Source organism: Cottoperca gobio, chromosome 24 (assembly GCF_900634415.1).
Source record: "Cottoperca gobio chromosome 24, fCotGob3.1, whole genome shotgun sequence".
Taxonomy (NCBI): domain Eukaryota; kingdom Metazoa; phylum Chordata; class Actinopteri; order Perciformes; family Bovichtidae; genus Cottoperca; species Cottoperca gobio.
In genome coordinates, this window is record NC_041378.1 from 19813800 (window position 1) to 19834823 (window position 21024).

General features: G+C 44.5%; 1 protein-coding gene across 1 annotated transcript; it reads left to right on the forward strand.

The window, feature by feature from the left end:
* The first annotated feature begins 4790 nt into the window (after positions 1-4790).
* On the forward strand, positions 4791-19638 carry LOC115003967 (DNA helicase MCM9-like). The gene is made up of 12 exons (XM_029425905.1): positions 4791-4815; positions 7886-7992; positions 9205-9411; positions 9510-9591; positions 11188-11307; positions 11462-11593; positions 15274-15471; positions 15870-16073; positions 16478-16560; positions 17085-17230; positions 17690-18419; positions 18619-19638. The coding sequence occupies exons 1-12, from the start codon at positions 4791-4793 to the stop codon at positions 19465-19467; spliced, it is 2883 nt and encodes a 960-aa protein (XP_029281765.1). The 3' UTR covers positions 19468-19638.
* Positions 19639-21024: the final 1386 nt, after the last annotated feature.

Consider the following 21024-nt stretch of genomic DNA (forward strand, 5'->3'; position numbering starts at 1 on the left):
TTTCTCCACAATGCCAAGGGCTAGACAGCTGAGATTTGTTTTACAGTATCCAACACACCATATGAACTTACCGTATTTTCCGCACTATAAGGCGCACTTAAAAGCCTTTAATTTTCTCAAAAAGCGACAGTGCGCCTTATAATCCGGAGCGCTTTATATATGGATTAATTCTGGTTGTGGTTACTGATCACGAAGCGAATTTGTGTGGTACACGGCGCTCTGTCAAAATGTTTTAGTATGACTTTGGTAAACTACAAAGCCACACCGCTTGCAGCATTACGGCTACCGTAGTCCGTGTCGCGGAGTAATACATACTGTGCTTCACCATAATATTACAGTGTGTGTGTATAAGGACCCCAAAATGGCACCTGTCAAGAGACACGCTTACGACGCGGACTTCAAACTCAAGGCTATCAGTCACACAGTAGAACATGGGAATAGAGCAGCTGCGAGAGAATTCAACATTAATGAATCAATGGTACGGAAGTGGAGGAAGCAAGAAGATGACCTGCGCCAAGTAAAGAAGACCATTTGGCGGTATCAGACTGTTTTTTTACGTGTTACAACTGAACAAGGTTGAGAGTTATTGTGAATACGCTCATTAACGTTTGAACAATGTTGAGAGTTATTGTGAACACGTTTAAAGTTTGACTGACTGACTTATCTGACTGTTTTGTTTCGCTTAATGCGCCTTATAGTCCGGTGCGCTTTATATATGAAAAAAGATCGAAAATAGACCATTCATTGACAGTGCGCCTTATAATCCAGTGCGCTCTATAGTGCGGAAAATACGGTATTAAACCAGTTGCAGAAAGATGGGAGAAAGATTCCTTTTTGGCGATTTTCGCCAATATTTATGTCATACACTTTAGCCCGTAAATGCTAAACGCCTGCTAGGATTCCGGAGCTTATTGTCGGCTTTAATTCTTCAATATAGTGCGCATCTTTAGGTACCATGGACAAGACAATCCATACATTATTCACCTTTTTACGAGCTTCGCAACTTCTTTGGAAAGTTTTAAAATAAATCAGACAGTGCAAAAGTGCAGTCGCAAACCGGCCAACCTTTGTAAGGATGGACACTCTACCGGGTGTGCTGCTAATCCTGCACAATAAAAGTTCCAGTTTTCTTTTACGTAAAGCTTCTTAAGGAGGTCAATTTCCTGGAGCTCGCGTATCTGAAAATAGGCACCTATATTCGTATACATTTTCACAATTTGACCATTTTCCCCCGGAAAGTCCAACTTGAACTTTTTTCATTTATGGAGGTCAGGGTGCATCCCAGAGCTCGCGTATCTGAAAATAAGCACCTATATTCGGATACATTTTCCCATTTTGACCATTTTTTCTGGAACATTTATTATGTTTGGGGCCCTTTTCAACCATATTTTTCAGAAACCCTCTTTGGCTTTATAGGATGACATATTTTCTTAAATACGATCCCCAGAAAAAGTCCTAGAAATAGAAAAATATAGGTCTTAAAAATCAAAAAAATGGTTTTAATAGATGAAAAACAACAGCCCAGAGCTGCATATCTATTTTGATTTAAAATCGATCACTGTTTCAGGGAGTTATTCATGAAAAAGGATGTTCAAAAAGGTATTTTCCTTGTTAGATTTCACCCGGAAAGAGAGCCCCTGGCCAGCCATAACTTGCTGAGATTGATGTACTCTTCACCCTTATGCATCTCCAGAAGAAAAATCCAGATTCTGGGCATCAGAACCTACTTTTGCCGTCCCCCCTCAAACTGTATATTTTTACCCAGAAAATAAGCTCCTTTCTGGGCATAAGTTGACAGCGAGTCGACCTCTTCAAAGTTAGATTTCACCCAGAAAGAAAGCTCCTGCCTTGCCACAACTTTCAGAGGTGGGTGTACCATTCACCTCCATGCATCTCCTGTAAAGAAATAAAGTCTCTGGGTACCAGAACCTACTTTGGCTGACCCCCCCCCTATGAGCACATAACCCTAACCCACATTTTCAAGGTTTTTAGAAATGTTTAATACAGTTTAGCCTGTAAATCCTACATACAGTACACATTACATATACATACATTCAGTCTCAAACCAGTGGGAGTAAATCCAGACAGACAGTGGAATTGTAATGATGTATCCCGATAGACAAACACATATGATAGTCTTTCAAGTGTGGATTAATACAATCAGGAGTAATTTACTTCGCACAAGGAACTCTCTGGCACCACCTTTGCCACGTCGACGGTACGTGTCAGCGTTACGGCATATATCGGGACTACACGGAGGTGTACACAAGACGAGCGTTTAGGTTTATCATACATTAACTGTCTCAATACTCTGTGACACAGCGGCTGTGACTTAAACCAATTTAAAATCTCTGAGTCTAGAACAAACACGTTGTCCCGATTTTTAAGCGTTTACGGTTAAATATGAATGGTGCATTGAAGCGGGCACGCCCATAATGTGCTTTTCATCAGTTTCCGTAGTGTAGCGGTTATCAGGTTCGAAATAGTGCGGAAACTTTTCTTTGGTCAAGTTTTCTCCACGCATTTAAATAAATAAATATGTAAATACAATGTTGAGAAATTGGAAAAACGACCTTGGATTAGTTTCTGCATCTTTGCAGAGGGTAAACCGTCAGAAGCAACTTACCCTCTTCGAAAGTTCAGTTGGTAGGGCTCGATGGACTTGCTTTTCCATTCACACGTGGGAAACGATGGAGACACCTGGAGAGGCGTGATTGGGAGGAAGGGCCTCCCCGATCTAAACCCGAACGGTCGTTTGTTGTTGGACTTCTGTGCTAGTCATGGAATGGCCATAACAAACACCATGTTCGAACATAAGGATGCTCATAATTGCACGTGGTACCAGAGCACCCTAGGCCAAAGGTCAATGATCTATTTTGTTATCGTATCATCTGATCTGAGGCCGCATGTTTTGGACACTCGGTTGAAGAGAGGGGCGGAGCTGTCGACTGATCACCATCTCGTGGAGAGTTGGATCAAGGGGTGGGGGAAGACTCTGGACAGACCTGGTAAACCAAAACGGGTAGTGCGGGTGAACTGGGAACGTCTGGAGGAAGCCCCTGTCCTGGGGATCTTCAACTCACACCTCTGGCGGAGCTTTTCAGACATCCCTGTGGAGGTTGGGGGCATTGATCCTGAGTGGACGATGTTCAAAACCTCTATTGCTGAAGCTGCAGTGATGAGCTGTGGTCTCAAGGTCTTAGGTGCCTCAAGGGGCGGTAATCCTCGAACACCGTGGTGGATCCCGGTGGTCAGGGAAGCCGTCCGACTGAAGGAGTCCTTCCGGCTTATGTTATCCTGGAGGACTCCGGAAACAGTTGCAGGGTACCGAAGGACTAGAAGGGCGGCAGCCTCTGCCATGTCAGAGGCAAATCAGCGGGTGTGGGAGAAGTTCGGAGAAACTATGGAGAAGGACTTTCGGTCGGCACCAAGGTGCTTCTGGAAAACCATCCAGCACCTCAGGAGGGGGAAGCGAGGAACCATCCAAGCTGTGTACAGCAAGGGTGGGACCCTGCTGACTTTGACTGAGAAGGTTATCGGCCGGTGGAAGGAGCACTTTGAGGATCTCCTGAATCCGACTAACATGCCCTCTATGGTAGAGGCAGAGCTGGAAGCTGATGGGGGTCATCGTCAATTTCCCAGATGGAAGTCACTGAGGTAGTCAAACAACTCCACAGTGGCAAAGCCGCAGGGGTTGATGAGATCCGTCCAGAAATGCTGAAGGCTTTAGGTGTTGAGGGGCTGTCTTGGTTGACACGCCTCGTCAACATTGCGTGGAAGTCTGGGACAGTGCCTAGGGGTTGGCAGACCGGGGTGGTGGTTCCCCTATTTGAAAAGGGGGACTAGAGAGCGTGTGCCAACTACAGGGGTATCACACTTCTCAGCCTCCCTGGTAAAGTCTACTCCAAGGTACTGGAAAGGAGGGTTCGGCCGGTAGTCAAACCTCTGATTGAAGAGGAACAATGCGGATTCCGTCCTGGTCGTGGAACAACGGACCAACTCTTCACTCTTGCAAGGATCCTGGAGGGGGCCTGGGAGTATGCCCATCCGGTCTACATGTGTTTTGTGGATCTGGAGAAGGCGTATGACCGGGTCCCCCGGGTGATACTGTGGGAGGTGCTGCGAGAGTATGTGGTGAGGGGGTCACTTCTGAGGGCCATCCAATCCCTGTACGCCCAAAGCGAGAGTTGTGTCTGGATACTCGGCAGTAAGTCAGACTTGTTCCCAGTGAATGTTGGCCTCCGCCAGGGCTGCGCTTTATCACAATCCTGTTCGTGATTTTCATGGATAGGATATCGAGGCGTAGTCGTGGAGGAGAGGGGTTGCAGTTCGGTGACATGAGGAACTCATTGCTGCTCTTTGCAGATGATGTGGTCCTTATGGCATCATCGGTCTGTGACCTTCAACAGTATCTGGATCGGTTCGCAGCCGAGTGTGAAGCGGTTGGGATGAGGATCAGCACCTCCAAATCTGAGGCCATGGCTCTCAGCAGAAAACCGGTGGATTGCCTACTCCGGGTAGGGAATGAGCCTTTACCCGAAGTGAAGGAGTTCAAGTACCTCGGGGTCTTGTTCGCAAGTGAGGGGACGATGGAGCGAGAGATTGGCCGAAGAATCGGAGCAGCGGGGGCAGTACTATAGTCACTTTACCGCACCGTTGTGATGAAAAGAGAGCTGAGCCAGAAGGCAAAGCTCTCAATTTACCGGTCGATCTTCGTTCCTACCCTCACCTATGGTCATGAAGGCTGGGTCATGACCGAAAGAACGAGATCACGGGTACAAGCGGCCGAAATGGGTTTTCTCAGACGAGTGGCTGGTGAGAAGTAAATAAACTCCTGATTGTATTGTGTCACATTTAATGATTATCACATGTACTCGTCCACCTCAATCAAAATGTATTATTGCACAACATGTATTTCTGCACAAATGTATAATGAGCACTATATTAGTTATGAATGAAGCACTGTAGGTTCTCTTCAAAGAGTTTCAGGTCCACCTCCATCTCGCCACCTACAAGATGGCCCACCAAGGGGCATAACCGCGCCAACATGGACCAATGAGGGACGACGACACCCTTCTGTAGAGAATATAGCAAAATGTTTATGATGTTTTTGACAGCTAACTGGCTCTTTATTGATTCGGACTGTGGACTTGGTGTGTGAAAGTGTCCTCGGCTGAGGGTATTTTTTGACATTGCTGTCATCATCACTTTAAATAAATAAGTATCTTGATCAACTAGAAGTTTACTGGATTCAATTGAAAGACTATCTCAGCGCCCTTTGGGCCTCAAAACCCAACACTGGCCTCTCCCTTAGAGATAGGGTGAGAAGCCCAGCCATCCGTGAGAGACTCGGAGTAGAGCCGCCGCTCCTTCACGTTGAAAGGAGCCAGTTGAGGTGGTTTGGGCATTTAGTAAGGATGCCACCTGGGCGCCTCCCTAGGGAGGTGTTCCAGGCACGTCCAGCTGGGAGGAGACCCCAGGGAAGACCCAGGACTCGGTGGAGAGATTATATCTCCTCACTGGCCTGGGAACGCCTCAGGATCCCCCAGTCGGAGCTGGAGGATGTGGCCCGGAGAAGGGAAGATTGGGGTTCCTTACTGGAGCTGCTGCCCCCGCGACCCGATCCCGGATAAGCGGTAGACGATGGATGGATGGATGGATGGATGCAAGACGGTATGTCAATCAACACTTGTATTGCGTGGTGACTTGTTTAGAACAGTGTACCAAGTCTGTAAGGTTGTACTAGGTGTATAGTTGTACTTTATATGCGTAAATGTGCGCGTCTTCTTCAAGTAGCCTGCGTCCTAGCAGAGGCTGTGTGCAGGAGAGGAGGAGGTGTCACCAGAGATCACGAGGTGTCACCAGAGATCACATTCAGGCCTGTAGAGGGAGCTGTGGAGATGCTGGGTGATCTGGTGATGCTGTCAGACACAGAAGCCCCTCACCACATCACACCACAAGATGGCAGACTGAGGCATAGCCCGATGATGGACCCCAGGTGTCCAACCCCCTCTCGATATGGGAAACCCAGCACTAGGTGACATTTATTCACACTTTGATGCTGCTGTTTTCAAACTCCTCTGTGAATACACAAACAAGAATGCAGCCAAATCCCATCCCTTCATATGAGGGACACAAAGAAAACAGGAGCAACAGGAACATTCACTGGCAGTACCACCAAGACACTCAGAGAGAGAGAGAGAATTACCCTGTGTGGGGAACGCCTGGACATATTTTCCATTTTATGGCCTGTTTTTGCAGATGCAAGAGTAAAAGATTCAAAAGCTTTACTGGAAATAGTTGTATACATTTCAAACTTCAAATGTAACATGTTAAATCTCTTATTCATGTACAATTGCAGTGTTTTTTGTTCACTAAACCACTAAACTCAAATTCCGCTTTTGTGTTTCTCTTCATTTTAAACTGTTATTACACTCTCATAACATGCAATAAATTGTAAATGACTGCCAGATATGGAAAGTTCCAGGTATTTTTGGAAAATGGGCAAAAGCACTTACTCATAGGTGAGACGCTATACAGCAAATCCATGTAAGGGAGTTTAACCGGATTGTATCCCTGCTGCAAGGACAGATAGCAAATAAAGAAATAAAGAAGCGTTTGTCCATTCAGAACCATTTAGTTTGGCCATGCTATTAGACAAGTCAGTAAAATGGTAACTAGTTGTGTCATGTGAGCATTGATGGTTCAGTGGTAGAATTCTTGCTTGCCATGCGGGAGGCCCGGGTCCGATTTCTGGCCAATGCAACTGGTCTTTAATTTCTTTGGCAATAGTCCTTTCCACAAATTGCAACGTGTGATGCTTGAACTATAACTTAACATGCTAGCATTGTAACTCAACATTCTAGAATTGTAACATAACCTTCTTGACTTGCAACTTAAAGTTGTAAAACTGTAACTTAATATTTTTTTAATTTAACGTTCTTGAATAGTAACTAAACATGCTTGAAATGTACATTACCTTCTAGAACTGTAACTTAACATTATAGACTCTTCTGCCCTTAATTATCAGTCATTGTTGGTCTAAGTGATGTATTCCTCTGCAGTATATTTGTAGCCTACTAAACAGACTAGACATAACTCACTGGTAGCTGTTGGGTTTAATGGATAAAGCATCAACCTTTTTAAATGGGTGTTTCCAATGTCTTTTTTTATAAATGAAATCTGTCCAGGATTCTAAAGGTCCAGCTGTGACGGTATATAAAAAGTGCTTTTACCAGTTATCTGGATTGTGACAAAGACGTTTCAAGGTTAGATCAAACATGAGTTCATACAATTATGTCCTTCAAGAGCCCAACAGAAAAAACACTAATTTTAAATGAGGACATGGAAATGATTGAGAAACTAATTTAACTGTTATTACATTTATTTGGGCCTTTTTTAGATAGCAGGCAGTAGAGAGGTGACATGAAATGAGGTAAGAGGGAGATGGGGACTGACGTACAACAAAGGTCCCTGGCCGGGCGTGAACCTGAGACGTTGCAGTTAGTTTTCACAGTGTAGTTGCACACATGATGAAAAACCTGTGTGTGATGTAGGGATTGTATATATTGCCTCTGTTGGATACAATGTTAATGTTTTTAGAGATTAGCTAGTAAAGTGTTTGCTGCAGATTTGCCTGTTGAATTAATTAATTAAACTTTTTTTTAAGTTATATATTTGGGCTTTTTCATGCCTTTATGATAGAACAGTGCAGATTGTGAAAGGGGGAGAGAAGGGGAACGACATACAGCAAACGCCACAGGTCGGACTCGAACCGGTGGCCGCTGTGGGCAAGGACTAAGTCTTTGTATATGGGGACGCCTGTGCTACCGTTTGAGCTACCTATTTAACTTTTCTGTTATTTATTGACTCGTATGTGTTCCAGGTCTGCCAGCGTGTCCAGAGCTGACCAGAGAAACCATTCCCAGGTCCAGAGACGTGGGACACTTTCTGTCTGTCACTGGTACTGTCATACGCACCAGTGTTGCCAAGGTAGCAGCATGGCACATCTTCAGTTATCAACAATTTGCTGAAATTGTACTGAAAGTGAAGTAAAATATTACATTAATTTATAATTCATCGGTTAATAGTGAAGCAATCTGTTAGACATCATTTATATCCATGTGAGATATTTGTTAATACTGGTTGTTGAGTTACTCGGATATGATTAGTGTCAGAATGGTGATGACTAGCTGGTTGCATGTTAAGAGCAACAGCTGGGAAGTTACTAAACTGCACCACATATGTTCCAAGAAGAAGAAATGTTAACCTTATTGAACCAGGAGAAGTGCTTCATTAGTGTCCTGGCCAAGACAGCAGCAGCACTTAGAACATAAACACAGAGGTTACAATAATATTCACCATAAACTAATATTGAAATTGATCAAATATGATGATGATAAGTAAATGAAAATAATGAAATAACAGATATGAAAGAATAATGCAAACTTGATAAAGTCTATTAGAGGTAAGATAGTTTAGGATAAGGAAATGGGCTGTGATAGAAAGACAGAACGTGAAGTGAGTAAGGGTTAGGTAGTAACAACTGGAATAGGAAAATGGGTAATGATTAGTTGATGAGGTGTAGACATAGAGTGTGACTGAAGGCCGCCGCCTGACAGCCGGGTTGCCCTGCTCGTACAACACTTAGATAAGTGAAGATAGTTATTGGACTGTGAGTTAGTTAAATGTGTTTTTTGAGGCAGACAGTGTGTGAACCATGAAGTGCAGGATTGCTGATTTCTTTTTACATTCCAGCTCCATGTAACTTGGTAAATCATAATGCAACCGCTAGTGGTGGTGTTCTCTCGCTGATTCAGTCAGGTAACTCTGTTTTTTCCAGCTTCCAGGTGAGAGAGGTGGCGTGTGCGCTCTCCGAGGGAGCATCGCGTCTCTCTCTCTCTCTCTCAATGACAAATAACAATTTGGAGTGTAGTATTTAATGTAAGATCAAAGGTTATTGCAGCAACAGGGTCAAATATGTACAATACTGTCTGTACTTTGAGTATTTTCCCTGGAGAATTCTCATTTTTTACGAAGATCCTAATAGTAGCTAGTACGGCGTTAGAGAGAAAGATAGACAGTTATATAATAAAAGTAATGCACACCTAAAAATAGGTATGTAGAAGAGTAAATTTGTTCCTGCACTATGTTTTCACGTTTTTGTTTTGAGCTATACTTAGAATCTTTCTCCACCTGTTACAGGTTTTGGAATACGAGCGTGATTACATGTGCTCCAAGTGTAGCCACGTGTTCACACTGCAGGCTGATTTCGACCAATTCTACACCTTCGTCCCACCGGCTGCCTGTCCCAACCCTGTTGTCTGTAATTCGTACAAATTCAGCTGTTTGTCTGGAGGATCTGAGCCTGCTGCCTGCAGGGACTTCCAGGAGATCAAGATACAAGAGCAAGTAGGAAAGATTTACATGTGTTATTGTTTTCTTCAGTTCATTTGCAGAGTCTGTGGATTGTACTTTGGATCAGTGTAACCCTGTATCCCCCACCACAGGTGCAGAGGCTGTCAGTGGGCAGTATTCCTCGGTCGATGGTGGTGGTTCTGGAGGATGACCTTGTTGACAGTTGTAAATCTGGTAAGAACTTTAAATGGCAAGGTTTGACAAGATTCACTTGCTATTCAACACAAACTACCAGCTGCTCCAAACTGCCTGAGGACAATCCAGGTAGTGTCACCAACTACCTCAGTGAACAGATCATAAATTCCACTTTTCCCGTACAATGTTATGTTTTGTTAATAAGGAGGACTAAATGAAATTAAAATACATTTCTGTGACGAAATACCTTGTAGGTCCTGTATGCTGATTCTGTGGGACAAAGCAGATTTGCAGCATGAAAGTTGAACTGAAATGAGAAACGATGAGAAATATATTTGCTCCTGATGGTGGCAGTGAACAATGCCATGCTCCTGCTGTAGCTGTCAGTAACTCTGGACTGTATGGGGGGCTCCTAGGAGATGACGTGACTGTTTATGGGGTGATGTGTCAGCGCTGGAAGCCCTTTTACGATGTCACTCGCATTGATGTGTAGCGTGGCCTTAAAGCCAAAAACATAGAAGTGAACAACCAAGATCAGAGGTATCGCTTTTATTTCATATGTGTTTGAATTAAGCAACTGAAAAGAAGGATGCCAATATCTTAATGTATATGACCTCTGAGCCAGAGAGTTTACATCTTTAATATGCAATACATTGCCATGATAAAATTAATTGTTTTATGTCCAGAGGATATAATTACAACTGAGCCTCATACAGGCCACGACATACGAATGTCCCTGTGCGTCACCTGTGAACTCAGCTTTGTGCCATCCATTCGCTCTCCTCTTCTTGTGTTTAACAGTCAGTTTCACTTAATTTAGGTTTACAATTACACGTGGACAGAACTTGTTTAAATGTCACTTTTGAAGCTGTTTTGCCAGTTACCCCCGTTATTTCCTCCTCACAAAACTGGTGAAGAACACCAGGAGCAAATGCCCGGAGCTGAGCTTTCATTAAAACTAAGTTATGACTGTGTGTTGACTGCATGCCAAATTAATCAGAGCACACAAGGCCAAACTGCCTCCTAAGTTACCATATTACCGGTTGCTGACATGCAATTTAAAAGGCAATGTTTTTTAAATGGAGTCCGACGCAGTGCTCCCTCCACATAAAAGAGAACAATGAGGGCAGAACAGAATCACCCATCTGTTTAAACGGAATATTCTTTGGTCTAGCTCAGCTAACAACACCACATCCGTCCACACGTTAGCGTCTCGTTCACTACCAGACACTTACCAGTAATCACAGACACTTGAGTGTACTGCTGTTGTTACAGGCATGTGAACTAACCACATACACGCCTCATTCATTGACTCACGACACCACTGCACACTGATTATAGGGGAAACACTGAAATGGATATTTGCCATTTAAAAAAAGAGTATTTTACAATTGTAGGGACAACATAGCAGAGTCAACAGTATGCCTCTCCTCTTCCTTCTGTACTCTCGCCTCTCTGGCGTTAACTTAGGTCCGCCCTCTTAAGATAACCAATCAAAATCAACAAATGACAATCTGTGGCTGTGACAATATAGAAATTGACAAATGTTTGCAGTAAGTTGTTTTTTGTTATTGGAAACAAACAGTGTACCAGTGGAATGCTGCCTCACTGGGGAGTTAATCTAATCCCCTCCAGGTGAGAGTCATTTGTTGCTGGTTGGGGACCCTGGCACAGGGAAGTCTCAGTTCCTGAAGTATGCAGCTAAGATCATGCCTCGCTCTGTACTCACAGCTGGAATTGGATCAACAAGTGCAGGTAGGTCGTGTTCACTGTTCATATTAGCCATTTATCAGGAATTTGTCATCAATATCTGATATTCTAACGTAAATAATTGTACATGCTTAAATAGAAACATATCCAATCAGTTCACTCGATTAACTGAATGTTGTGACGCTGTGTTTTGTGTAAGGACTGACGGTAGCAGCAGTGAAAGATGGCAGTGACTGGCATCTGGAGGCCGGAGCCCTGGTCCTATCAGATGGTGGTTTGTGCTGCATTGATGAATTCAACAGCATCAAGGAACATGACCGCATCAAATTTTGTTTGTTCTGGATTACTTGCTAAAACCTGCACTGCACATTTACCACCACTGACAAAACAGCTACGCCCAGCGTGTGTGTGCGTTTGTGTGCGTGTGCGTGCGTGTGTGTGTGTGTGCGTTTGTCGGGAGCGAAGCCAACAACCCTTCGCAAAGCACAGCGGAGGAGAGAATGCTCAAAGTAAACACTGAAGCGTGCACATAAATTAGATAAATATAAGTGTTTAATTTATTTAATAAAAGAGCACCTGCCAATTTGAATATATTAAAAAAAATATATTGAATTTCAGGAGGGGGCCCGGGGCACTGTTGGAGGGGCCCGGGGCACTGTTGGGGGGGCACACGCCTAATATACGCCATGTGCATATGTACAATCCATCCAGTAGCTGCTCAGATATTTCAGTCTGGACCAAAGCATCCCAAGAGCCTCTCCAATAGCAGGGCTGGGATATTAGTCAAATTTAATTTTGGCTTCCAACAATTCTGAAAACAAAAGCTTGGTCTGTTTGGAAAGGCCCGGTGTGAAGATGCACCCCTCGCCCCGAGCCAGCTGCTTCCCAGGGCCGTTGATTTAATTCTGGCTCGGCCCTCTCTGACCGGGGGCGTACTGTGCTCAGTGTCGGCAACCCACCCGTTTACCATGCTTTGTGGTGTGAACTGCGTAGCTGTGTCATCACTATTCATATCTATACAACTAATGATTTGTATTGTTGATAGAGCACCAGTTCTCCAGAGATCTAGTTTCTTAATATTGCTCTCAAAGTGCACCTGATGCATTTAACTTTACGAAGTCTATGTGTAAGTTAAATAATTGTCATCTCAATATTGACCAAAAATGATCGTGATTAAGACTTTTGCCATTTTTGAGCAGCCATACTAGCAAGCTTATTATGACATGAATTGTTACGGCACACAGCTAAGGCAGGTTCCTGTGACATAGGAAGATTAAACTGGGATGCAGTGAAGTTCAGCATTTAGAGGTTCTTCATCTGCTCCTCAACAACATCCTAGAAATGAACTGAGTCCAACTCTCAGAAACGTAATAAACAAAAAATATTCTCGTTGGTAAGCAAGGTTAGGGTGGGCATCGACACGCAGGTTCACTTTTCATCCTTACTAGATGCCTGAACCACCTCAACTGGCTCCTTTCAACGTAAAGGAGCAGCGGCTCTACTCCGAGTCTCTCACGGATGGCTGGGCTTCTCACCCTATCTCTAAGGAGACGCCAGCCACCCGTCTGAGAAAACCCATTTCGGCCGCTTGTACCCGTGATCTCGTTCTTTCGGTCATGACCCAGCCTTCATGACCATAGGTGAGGTTAGGAACGAAGATCGACCGGTATATTGAGAGCTTTGCCTTCTGGCTCAGCTCTCTTTTCGTCACAACGGTGCGTTAAAGTGACTGTAATACCGCCCCCGCTGCTCCGATTCTCCGGCCAATCTCTCGCTCCATCGTCCCCTCACTCACGAACAAGACCCCGAGGTACTTGAACTCCTTCACTTGGGGTAATGGCTCATTCCCTACCCGGAGTAGGCAATCCACCGGTTTCCTGCTGAGAGCCATTGCCTCAGATTTAGAGGTGCTGATCCTCATCCCAACCGCTGCACACTCGGCTGCGAACCGATCCAGTGACTGTTGAAGGTCACAGACCGATGATGCCATAAGGACCACATCATCTGCAAAGAGCAGCGATGAGATCCTCAGGTCACCGAACTGCAACCCCTCTCCTCCACGACTACGCCTCGATATCCTATCCATGAAAATCACGAACAGGATTAGTGATAAAGCGTAGCCCTGTCGGAGGCCAACATTCACTGGAAACGAGTCCGACTTACTGCTGAGTATCTGGACACAACTCTCGCTTTGGGCGTACAGGGATTGGATGGGCCTCAAAAGTGACCCCCTCACCCCATACTCCCGCAGCACCTTCCACAGTATCACCCGGGGGACCTGGTCATACGCCTTCTCCAGATCCACAAAACCAATGTAGATCGGATGGGCGTACTCCCAGGCCCCCTCCAGGATCCTTGCAAGAGTAAAGAGTTGGTCTGTTGTTCCACGACCAGGACGGAATCCACATTGTTCCTCTTCAATCAGAGGTTCGACTACCGGCCGAACCCTCATTTCCAGTACCTTGGAGTAGACTTTACCAGGGAGGCTGAGAAGTGTGATACCCCTGTAGTTGGCACACACTCTCTGGTCCCCCTTTTTAAATAGGGGAACCACCACCCCGGTCTGCCAACCCCTAGGCACTGTCCCAGACTTCCAAGCAATGTTGACGAGGCGTGCCAACCAAGACAGCCCCTCAACACCCCTCCTGAGGTGCCGGATGGTTTTCCAGAAGCACCTTGGTGCCGACCGAAAGTCTTTCTCCATAGCTTCTCCGAAGTTCTCCCACACCCGCTGCTTTGCCTCTGACACGGCAGAAGCTGCCGCCCTTCTAGTCCTTCGATACCCTGCAACTGTTTCCGGAGTTCTCCCGGATAACATAACCCGGAAGGACTCCTTCTTCAGCCGGACGACTTCCCTGACCACCGTGGTCCACCACGGTTTTCGAGGGTTACCGCCCCTTGAGGCACCTAAGACCTTGAGACCAGAGCTCATCACCGCAGCTTCAGCAATAGAGGTTTTGAACATCGCCCACTCAGGTTCAATGAGATCCTGGGGATCTTTAACTCACACCTCCGGCGGAGCTTTTCAGACATCCCTGTGGAGGTTGGGGCTCCCTCCAGACATTCCCAGTTCACCCGCACTACCCGTTTGGGTTTACCAGGTCTGTCCAGAGTCTTCCCCCACCCCTTGATCCAACTCACCACCAGATGGTGATCAGTCGACAGCTTCGCCCCTCTCTTCACCCGAGTGTCCACAACATGCGGCCTCAGATCAGATGATACGATTACAAAATCGATCATTGACCTTTGGCCTAGGGTGCTCTGGTACCACGTGCACTTATGAGCATCCTTATGTTCGAACATGGAGTTTGTTATGGCCATTCCATGACTAGCTCAGAAGTCCAACAACAAACGACCGTTCGGGTTTAGATCAGGGAGGCCCTTCCTCCCAATGACGCCTCTCTAGGTGTCTCCATCGTTTCCCACGTGTGCGTTGAAGTCTCCCAGCAAGACTACGGAGTCCCCTACTGGAGCCCCTGCAGGAAGAAGAATACTCAGAACTGTGGTTTAGGGCATTGGCACAAACAACATTCCGAGTTTTCACCCCATAACCCGAAGGCTTAGGGAGGCGACCCTCTCGTTCACCGGGGTAAACTCCAACGTAGCGGCGCTCAGCCGTGTGCTAGTGAGTATCCCCACCCCGGCCCGACGCCTCACACCTTGGGCAACTCCGGAGAAGAATAGAGTCCAACCCCTATCCAGGAGTACGGTTCCAGAGCCAAGACTGTGCGTGGAGGTAAGCCCGGGCTTCCTCCGGGCAGGGTCTCTCCTTTCCTTTCCCTTTCTTTCATGAAGTCGTCTCGCCTGAGACCAATTTGCCTTGGGAGACCCTACAAGGAGCACTAGGCTCCAGACAACACAGCTCTCAGGTTCATAGGGACACACAAACCTCTCCACCACGATAAGGTGATGGTTCTCAGAGAGGTAATAATAAATTGTATTTATAAAGCGCCTTCAAAGCTAAAAGCAATCTCAAGGCGCTACTCCTACATCCTCTCCTCTGCAGTATAGTGTGTAAGCTGAACACTCGGACCACCATCCTGGCAGCTGCCAACCCTAAAGGCCAGTATGACCCCAACGAGCCGCTGTCTGTGAATGCTGCTCTGGCCAGCCCTCTGCTGAGTCGCTTCGACCTGGTTTTAGTTCTGCTGGACACCAGAAACGCAGAGTGGGACCGCATCATCTCCTCTTTTATTCTGGAGGACAAAGGTAGAGGAGGTGCTTTTCAGTTTGAAAATGAAATGCTAAAGGACAAACAAAACAACCAATTTCAATATTGAATTTTGATGATATTAATATTTAAATGATTGTGGTATTCCTCACACTATCACAACAAAAGATCTTTTTCAGGTTATATTACACACTGCATTTATAAATATAATCTAATTACTGATATTCAAATTTATTGAACCATGCCGAATGTTGTTTCAGCAGAAGACTCAGGATAATGATTAATTATTAATATTTAGTTTTAGTTAAGGTATGATGTGAACTGTTGATTGTGATTGTAGCATCACTCATGATGTAATGCTGTGATAGTTGTGTCCCTGCCTGAAGGTTTTCATGATGAAGGTGCTGAACTGTCAGTGCTCTTGTTCTGCCCTCAGGTCTGCCTGCCGAGTGTGCCAGCCTGTGGTCCATGGAGAAAATTAAGACTTATTTCAGTTTGATTAAGCGCTTGAAGCCACAAGTGTCTGAAGACGCCAACAGCATCTTGACACGTTACTACCAGCTGCAGAGACAGAGTGACAGCCGCAACGCTGCCCGCACCACCATCCGCATGCTGGAGAGTCTGAGCAGACTGGCTGAAGGTGAGGAGGGAACTTTGACTTCATCTCAATTTAGTCGTTTCAAAATCAATATAAATCCTAAATTAGTTTGACCTCCGCCTTTTTTTAAGCTGATTTATTAGTTGTGGACAGACCCGGAGCATGCATCGTCATCCACTCTTGTTCAGTTACACAGAAAGGTGGTGCTGCTATTCCACAACAAGACAGCCTTGTTTGGAAGTCCTGTCTCTCTCACTCATAGTGTTGTGGCTGAAACCTGTGCTCCATAAATTACTGCATTTTTGTTGGTGTAACTTAAAATAATACTTTTTACATTTATTTCTTGAAATGTTCTCGAAAACATTGTCTTCAGGCAAACAAAAATGATAATATTGACAATAATTGTGTATCAGTAGCTCACACAGAACTGTTGTTGAACCTTCCAGCACACGCCAAGCTCATGTACAGAGAGACGGTGACCATAGAGGATGCTGTCATGGCCGTCTCCGTCATGGAGTGCTCCATGCAGGTAAGGAGGAAACAACGTGACCTACTTTCTATACAAATACAATACTTTCTTTTTGTTTGTTTCTTGATATTTGAAACTGTTGGTGTTACACTTTACAATGTCTGTGATGTATTCTGTCTGTAATCCATTTTCATGAGCCAAAGAGCTGGACATGTATAAACAATATGTACTGTATACTTATCAAAATGAAAAGAATTGTATGAAAAAAAACTTTGATATACTGGAGACACAGACAGGCACATCATAGAAACTATGCGGTTTCTAATCAGTCACATGACAGTCCTTTGGCAAAGAACAGCCACAAATACACATCTGGATTGGTTTAATATTTAAACCCACTACTTCCTGACCATCCACTCAGAAAAATCCAGTCAACAAATCCTGACAATACAATCGTTTTGTCAGTTCACACACATATTGCTTCGGGACTCTTCACTGCATCCTGATGAGGAGGAGATGACGTATTCATCTTGCACCAGAACACTGCGGCAGTCTGTAACGATACGGTGCACTCCTTCTTTTAGGGCGGTGCTTTGCTGGGAAATGTAAATGCATTACTCACCTCATTCCCAGACGACCCAGCTCAGCAGTATCACGTTCAGTGTCATGTACTGCTGGAAGGGCTGAACCTGCCTCAGCTTCTTCAGAAGGAGATTGACAGACAGGCCAGGTGAGTAACTGGCCACTAACTCCATCTGTTGTGCACATTTCAGTGCTTTAAGGATGTGGCTCATGTTATCTTTTTACTCTCAAGAAATCCCAAAGAGAACAATAAACTGCTAATCCTACTATGTATTGTCCATGTAGCCAGATCCATGCCACCAAACTCCACTGTAACAAATGGCCAGTGTAATCGTTTTTGTCTCATCTCACGGTGTGCATTGTCTCTTCTTAAAGAAATACTTCACCCACACCCATTTGTTTATTACCTTGAATTCTCACAGGGTGAGTAATGTACAAATGATAAAGTACTTCTTTTAATTCGTCCACAGCAATTTACGAAAATGTATTTCTGCGGCTGGTTTGTGCACAGGGGCATTGTCATGTTTAACGTGTTTTTAAGTCAGATCGTTCAGTATGACCTTGGAGTTCGCCAAAGGAGTTCATCTGTATTTTCTTTGTTCACTAGGTTGAAGAGCAGCACCTCCCAGTTTGACCCACCAACTGATAATTACCAACATCAACTCAGAGACACAAAGTCCATCAACAAAACACACTGCCATGACAACACCAGTAACCAGGGTGATGTCACGGTGGAGAGTGGCTTGGACTGGTTCCACTCCATCACTTCATCATCAGATGGTACGGCCTCGTCCATAATTACATCAACTCAAGAAAACCTAAATAGAAAACCAAACTCCAGCTGGTCAGAAATGTCGACAGTTAGCAAACAGCCACACTGTCAAACTGAGAAGGACTTTGTAAGTAGCGCTGACTCATCTTTAAACCAGGACGTTGTTTCAAATCCTTTTGGAACAATTAGCTCTGCTTCAGAAGAAAAACAAAGAAAAAGTGAGAAAAATGAAAACATCAAAGAAAAATGCACTTTAAAGCAATCTGAGAGACGGAAAGATAAAGAGCATCCGGAGTCGTTGGAGTGTGTGTTTCAGAAAGTCTCCAAGAGTCTGAGAGACAGAAGAAGGGAGCTGGAGCTGAGTCATCATCAGTGTGATGAAGAGGGAGGAGGAGGACACGGAGAGAGGGTGGTGCCTGGAGATGTGACTGATGTTGTAGACACGACTTTAGATTCTCACACGAGCAACACACTGTCATCACGTAAGAACTGCCCTTCTAATAACACGTCGGAGGACAAGAGGGACCAGACTCCCACTAAGAACATCAGTACTACACTAAAGGAATAGATGGCAGCTGAATCTGTAACAAGTAAAGAATTGCATGCAAAGTTGTCAGTCTTTGGATTCAAACCAAAGAAGATGGCCCGCAACCGTAGTGCCAGCCCAGACATCAGCACGGAGTTCCAAACCGCTTGTAACTCAGGCAGCAGAGCTCCTCACACAGACAGCAGAATGATTAAACATAAGCCAGTAAATCATAATGAATCAGCCGGCCCACTGGCAGACACAGAAGACTAAAAGAAAGAAAAGACAGAACCGGTACCAAAGTGTTTCAGAAGGCGCATGCAGTAGACAACAGGTGAGCTGTGTCAGTGAGGCGGGAGAGAGTGGCTCTGAAGCCAGTGTTTGTTTTACACCAAAAGAGCTGGATAAGGATGATTTTTCCTTTGGAAAGGGTGAAGAACAAAGAACCAGAGATGACGTTGGTGATGAGACTAAAGTATGTAGCTTCGCTTGTACCCCTCCTTTAAAACCAAACACTTGCATCAGTGATCCAGCAACTCCCAAGTCAGGTCACACCAAGTCGGCTGTGGCCTCTTCAACCCTGGCTAAACTCTCAAGATTCTCGTTCCCCTGCACAACTGAACCCACAACCACAGCTCAAACGAAAGTGGAAAAAGGTCCACTTAAACGAGATGGTGCGGAAGGTTCAAGAGGAAGTTCTAAAGACGAGCAAACTCTAAATCTCCCGGAATACAGTCCCTTATTACGAAAGATCAAAACTGCAGTGACCGTGGGAAAAGTAAAGGACATATTACCCCCCGCAGCCACAGAGCTCACACCAGGACAGGAACATGAACAAGGGACACCAACTAAAGCAAAGCACGCAGAGCTTACTCGTGCTGCAACCCGCATGAATGATGGTCCTGTTGACTATCAAAGCTCTGCCAATCTGAAGAAGAGGAAGTGTTTTGAGCTGGGCCCTCCACTAAGTAGTGTTGGTGGCTCCAAGACTCCGTTCTCAGGACTGTCTATGTTTGGCTCTGAGTTAAGTAATGATGTTCTTGACACAGACTGGGACCAAGAGGTTTCAAAGAAACCCAAAATCTGAAATCATCGTCTGTTTGAGAGAAAAAAAGAAAATAATACCACAGTAATGCAATCATATTTTGCTGTGGGGCATATCAATTACATTCTTTGCCTGATGTATTATTTTTTGCAATACATTTCCCTGTTGTGGGACTAATAAAGGATTGCTGATTTCTGATAAAACAGAAAGATACATGGATAAAAAAGTTGCTTTTTTGCACAGCATAAAAGAAAGGTGAAATGAATGGGTTGCGACTTAAAAACATTTGCAGAGGTTATGAGTTCAATAATTAGTATGGCCCTCGAAGGATATTGTAAAAAATTAAATGGCCCTTGATAGGAAAAAGGTTCCCCACCCCTGCGCTAAATAGTAAGTGCAACATTTGCAACTTGCTTGTAGGTTTCAGCAGTTTTCAGCAATGTTTTTGTGACCTGTCATTTCCAACACATACAGTCATTTCCGTCACACGTCATCCCCATCACAACACATATTTAAACAAAAAATGCATACAAATTGACATAATCATTTTAAAAAGGTTTTGTAGTTTGGAAAATTGTGCAGTTATAAGTACCAGTAATTAATATCTTTTGAAAACACAAGGTATATTAAATCTTTTTTCTTTTAAAACAACCTTTTGTGGTGTGATGGAAATGATGATTTCCTATGACTGTTTTAATGAAATCACAAAAAAATTATATTATTTAAAGAAATTTAGCATAGCCACTATCAGGAAGTGTTAATACACAGGATGTAGAAATATAAACATTGAAACATTTCTCTAAATACATTTCATTTTTTCTGAAAAGTTCCAGACCAAAATGGTCCGTAGTTGAAGAATCACCAAAATAAGGATTCTACAAGCATTTCGTTCATATGCGATTTAAAAGGTGAATGCTGATAGATCTTTCACATCATATGAAACGTAGACTACATTTATTACTGAGTTTATGTCCGTACAGAGCCGCAACTTACCCACAGCAAGATCATTTGCTTCTGAGAGATAAGCAAAATGCAAACTGTGAGGGCGCCTTCGTCATGTGTTTCCTAGATTCATCACGTTTTCTCTCAAAAAAGCCTGAAGGTTTCCCAAAGTAATCTTAATGTTTACTCTCAATATGTCGCTTGAGCTTGGCGGGTTTCATAGCCTCGTTCGCCAACGACTAGTAGCACAAAACACAGTGTGGATTGGGATCCTATTCATCTCCAGTCCAAAAAAATCCAAATTTGATGTAGTCGCTGTGATATTTTCTCTTCACTTTAGCGCTGGACTTTCTGCGTTCAAGCCGAGTTTCACAGCTTTCAGCCGGGAGTTGGTTGGACGGCGAACCGCTCTCTTGGGACTCAGTAACGCACACAATCACTTGTTGTCGCTGCTGAATCACCTGCACCTTCACTGTCGCATCAGATCTTTGATTTAATTTTCTTTTAAATGACCCTGTCTTGAGCCATTGATCCATCTTGCCAGCTGACCGCGGCTCACATTGACCGCACAGATCATTTATGACGTAGGATCGTAAGACGAACCTACGTAGCTACGCTACATCTATGCTACACTCTAGTCTATACTAGTCATTTTTA